This window comes from Mercenaria mercenaria, unplaced genomic scaffold (genome assembly GCF_021730395.1).
Source record: "Mercenaria mercenaria strain notata unplaced genomic scaffold, MADL_Memer_1 contig_4507, whole genome shotgun sequence".
NCBI lineage: Eukaryota > Metazoa > Mollusca > Bivalvia > Venerida > Veneridae > Mercenaria > Mercenaria mercenaria.
The window spans coordinates 24,931-29,710 of NW_026462740.1; the positions used below are offsets into that span (position 1 = coordinate 24,931).

The following is a 4,780-nucleotide window of genomic DNA, read 5'->3' on the forward strand; positions in this document are numbered from 1 at the left end:
CTGGCAGAGAGGAGTGCTGCAGTATAAATAGATAGCTAGTTAAGAAACTTGTGCTGGCGGAGGACATCCCTATTCTGCGGCCGTGCGGCCAAATTTGCGGCCATATTTGCGGCCATTTCTGCGGCCAACTGCGGCGCTTTTTATTATGTTTATTGCTGTCCTTGATGATAAGATCTTTACCCCCTAATGTCTTATACTGATAATAATCAGTGATAAGAGTAAAAAGAATTGTTCTATCACTGAGGTAGAAAATAAGTAATCTCTTTATACAAATTGGAAATTATCCATTTACGCATATAATTTTAATTTGACAACTTCAGTGTAATTTCTTCTTTTAATTAAGATTAGTGAATGAATAATCATTGTACTTGTTAGCTGTATTTGTCTTAGTTGGTGGATAAAAGTATCATTGACAAGTACGTTGGATTACGTTGGAGTAGTCAGTAAATGATATAAAATATCAATGATTAGACATCAAGCGGATGGAGAAATCATGTTGAAATAACAGCCGAAAATGTGCTGAATTTACCGTCACAGGGTTTCATATTTACTTATAGATAGACTTCTTGAGTATTAGTGATATAATCTCAGACTCGTACTCAGCATCAACTGCAACTATTTATGAGTTTGATATTAAATGTATATCGAAACTCGAAAAATTATGGGGCATTAGATACTAGTGAAAACGACTGAAAACAAATATGAAAGAATATACTTTTATTAAGGATGTAAGTAAAAGATTTTCATTCATTATATATAAATAAAAATACAATGTCAAATTCATATTCAAATTTAAATCGCAAATTATTTGAGGAAGACAATTATAAATGATAACAGATTGTTTCATTTTATCACAAAGATTATATACATACAAACATAATAATGTTATAACAACAAAATTACACAAAAATATAACAACACATTTCATAACACAAAACTTGGGATGAATTAGAATATTTACTATTAACATGGTTTCATTTAATTTGACAATTCGTCAAAAGTTGTCTGCATTTTCTTTTATTTCTTCGATTACAGACGGCTTAGTAGGTACGAACTCTTTTGAAGTTTTACTATTTCCGTGTGTTGTAGGTTTTACGCTAGTTTCATCACCAATGTATTGAACTAAAACGAATCTGTCACATTCCGTCAATTTATACGTATATCTTTGAAACGTTGTTGAAAAACCTTTTTCATTTGATTTGTCCCTTATCTTGTAGATTGATTTAACCAATTTTGGTTCATTTGTGTTTCTTGGATAATGTTTACTTCCGTTGTGTCTCCAAAAATACCTATCAAATAAAGCGTCCTTTTTATTTGGAAGTTCATTCGTGTCAATTAAGTAAATTTCGCCCCCTTTTGGTTTCATGGGCACATCAGTGGATATCTTCTCGCTGACCTCGCCGCTCTTGGCACTGTTAAGAATATCAATAGCAACATTATTTTTCAGAGTTTTTGCTATGTTCATAAAAACTTCTGGATGGCCACCACCATACTGAACGAAATCATCACTCGCAGGTAATTTATTAGACTTTCCTTTGATTTTTCGCGACGGCTTTTCCTCGTGCGTTGTCTCTGAGTCCTCTTCGTCGTTTTTTGACGTAAGTAATTCACACGATTCTATTTCTAAAATCTCAAATCTGTTTGACGCGGACTGAATATCAAATTGGATGTTCTTTGCCATTCATCTCTGGTCTTCTTAAAGTAGATGTTATTTATACCACACACAATACACACAACCTGAAATTAAATTGATATGAATATTTTCCGTTTCCTTCACAAAGTTTTAAACAGCGTTAGTTATTTTCTGTAGGAGCATTTAAGGTTTTGTATATTGTAGCATAAAAAAGTTTTACACCAACCAAACAACCTGTGTCAAACTCTAGCCCGGGCAACAGCACAAACTATTGACCGGCAGTTTGTGTCAGGAGTCATGTACTAGCAATAATGCAATGACATCTATGTACTATGTCTTTCGCTCATGAACACGTCTTAAGTGTAAATTTCCATAACCGAAAAACACTCGTATTTCTTTGATAAATGGTTATTTTTGTTGGGTTTTATGACAGAATCATTCATATCTTACATAAATAATGTACATAAATGTCCAATGCAAATTTCCCATTAGTCTAACTTGAATAAAATATTATATTTTATGATTTTATATCACATGCGCAAAATCGTTATTTTCAATTTCTGCGCAGGTGATATGATCCATAATTTCATATCACATGCGCAACAGTGTTATTTTGTTTTTGTGCGCATGTGATATTATTTTTTCATATCACCCGTTGAGAATTGATACTTTCGCATTATTTAAAAAACCGAGTCGATAAATTTTCAGACGAGGCGCTTATATAATTATACGTTAGAATAAAATTACCTTTTCTGTCTTCTCTGTCATGAGAGGGTGATATGAAAAATGTTCACCCCTCGAAATATGAATATAGACCTTGGCTGGCGCCTCGGTCAATATTCATATATCTCGCGGTGAACATTTTTCATATCACCTTCTCAGGAATGCAATATTTATCTAATATTTCTATTGTAACTTCTGCATGTTTTAGCATTTTTTAGAAAATAAAATAAAAAGATTTATCTAAATGTCAACACTTATTATATTTAATTATATTTCATTAAAATATGCTGACTTACAAATAAAATATATCGGGTAATTCACGTGAGCGAACAATATTTCTGTAACATCGTAAAGTTTTAATCAGAAATAGATGTTATTAAGCTTCTCTCAATTATTGATTTATGTAAAATCTAATTGAATATGGTTGTACGTCTTACATTAATAATAATAATAATAATAATAATAATAATAATAATAATGATAAATGTTGTTTATATTAGAAGTTAAATTAGGTCATGAAAGATTATTCACGAATGCGCAATTTTCTCCTGCGCTCGCAGAATTTCAATCTCGTATAAAATTATAAACGAACGAATTCTGTCGTGAAAAAAAAACTTTATAAAAAAATACGGGTGCATTTCGGTTAAGGAAATTTCCCGCATACTGTGTTTTTAGCTCTAAAGTATCTTTAAAATGCCAAATCAATAAGAAAAAATGCCCGAATCAGGATCGAATCGAACCCGTGCCACGGCTGCAATAATTATTTTTTAATGTAAAACAACTTTTATATGCGGCAAATTCTTATGTGTTTCTACAGCATATAATCTGTCAGTATCAAAGTTTTAAATTTCTGATATCTAAAATCGGCATTTAATTTTAATATTATTAACAAGTATGAAGATGACATTCCAACAGGTATAAAATTTTAATTAGCATAAAAGATATAGCGTGTAACCTTTTTTTATAACTAATAATGTGTTTGTGTCAATTCACTCAAATATTTCGAGATATATTTATTTTTTTTCTTCGTTCTTATCGATGTCTGAATATTCGTTATTTGCTGTTTTCATAATCACTTTTTATCCAGATGAGTAAAAAACATAATAATACGGCGTATGAAATGACATATAAGTATAATGTTTACAAGACTTACCGAAGTATTGGCAATTGCCTCTGGAACGCCGTCATATAGTATCAAATCTTTAACGCGACAACCACTGAAACTTAAACACAATGCATCAATGTCAGATATGTAATTAGCAAAGTACTTTGTTTGGCTGTGTCCAATGATCACTGCCATTTTAACTAACTATCAATAGTTTTGGGGGTTTTTTTTGACTAAAAAAGAATTTAAATGAACGGCTATTCTCTCTTTTTTATTTTATTTTGAAAATCGAAGCGTTTTGTAATTCTGTGAAACAGTGTTTTAGACAGAAATTGAAAAAGGTAGAACGATTGTCAATTTGCCATAAAATCTTTAGAAATATTATAATCCAACGATAATTGCGTATTCCTTTATACACTTTAGAATGCGAATTATTGTACAAGAAAGCATCACCTGAAGACAGCTTATCTGCAGTACAGACAGACCTCGTTGAATTTTTGTCTTATATAGTTCTGGAACCAGTGTCAAAGTGATGTGTGGTTATTTCATTTACATTTGTGGATACACATGTCACAATTGCGGTTAATTAGAATTTGGACATAATTAGCAATATTTGTGTATATCGGAAAACGTGTCACTTACTAACTGTCATGACACGAGAGCACAACGGCACATGCATCCAAGACAATTAACAAAACAATTCAATTATGACACCACCAAATATCTTAGTCAATATAATTTATGAATAATCATTAACACAAATAACCAATCACAACTGTAATAGTTAAAAATCATATTGATCAGTAAAAACCAAATATATTTTTTACAATTAGGTTAGAAATAATTTTACACAACACTATTATCGAAAAGCTAAAGTGTTGTCTTCTCCCGCAGTGATTTAAACAGCAGGTTGTTAAGATCTTATCATGAATACTAATTAACTCTTACCATAAAAGCGCCGCAGTTGGCCGCAGAAATGGCCGCAAATTTGGCCGCACGGCCGCAGAATAGGGATGTCCGCTGGCGGACTCGAACTCGCACTGGGTACATTCGGCTACCAGCTCCTGTGAATGATACTGTACTCCTGTGATTTATATACATGTACGTTTACTGGATAATCACAACTAAACCATATATATTTATTACGTATTTTACTGAAGATTTGAAAAGTATTAGCATTGAATGTGTAAGATTATACCTCAACAATCACACTGGCCTTAGCTTTCACAGAAGTGGTGGTTCCAACGCCACGATGGTGGAGGATTCGTCGCAGAAACGGTGGAGAAATATGGCCGACTGACTATATTTACGCTCTCATC

At 32.2% G+C, this 4,780-nt stretch overlaps 1 protein-coding gene across 1 annotated transcript; it reads right to left on the bottom strand.

The window, feature by feature from the left end:
* Positions 1 to 774: 774 nt before the first annotated feature.
* Positions 775 to 3,774, bottom strand: LOC128553928 (uncharacterized). Its single transcript, XM_053535128.1, has 2 exons — positions 3,510 to 3,774; positions 775 to 1,737 (listed from the first exon to the last, which is right to left on the bottom strand). The coding sequence occupies exon 2, from the start codon at positions 1,679 to 1,681 to the stop codon at positions 995 to 997; it is 687 nt and encodes a 228-aa protein (XP_053391103.1). The 5' UTR covers positions 1,682 to 1,737; positions 3,510 to 3,774; the 3' UTR covers positions 775 to 994.
* Between the last annotated feature and the right edge of the window lie 1,006 nt (positions 3,775 to 4,780).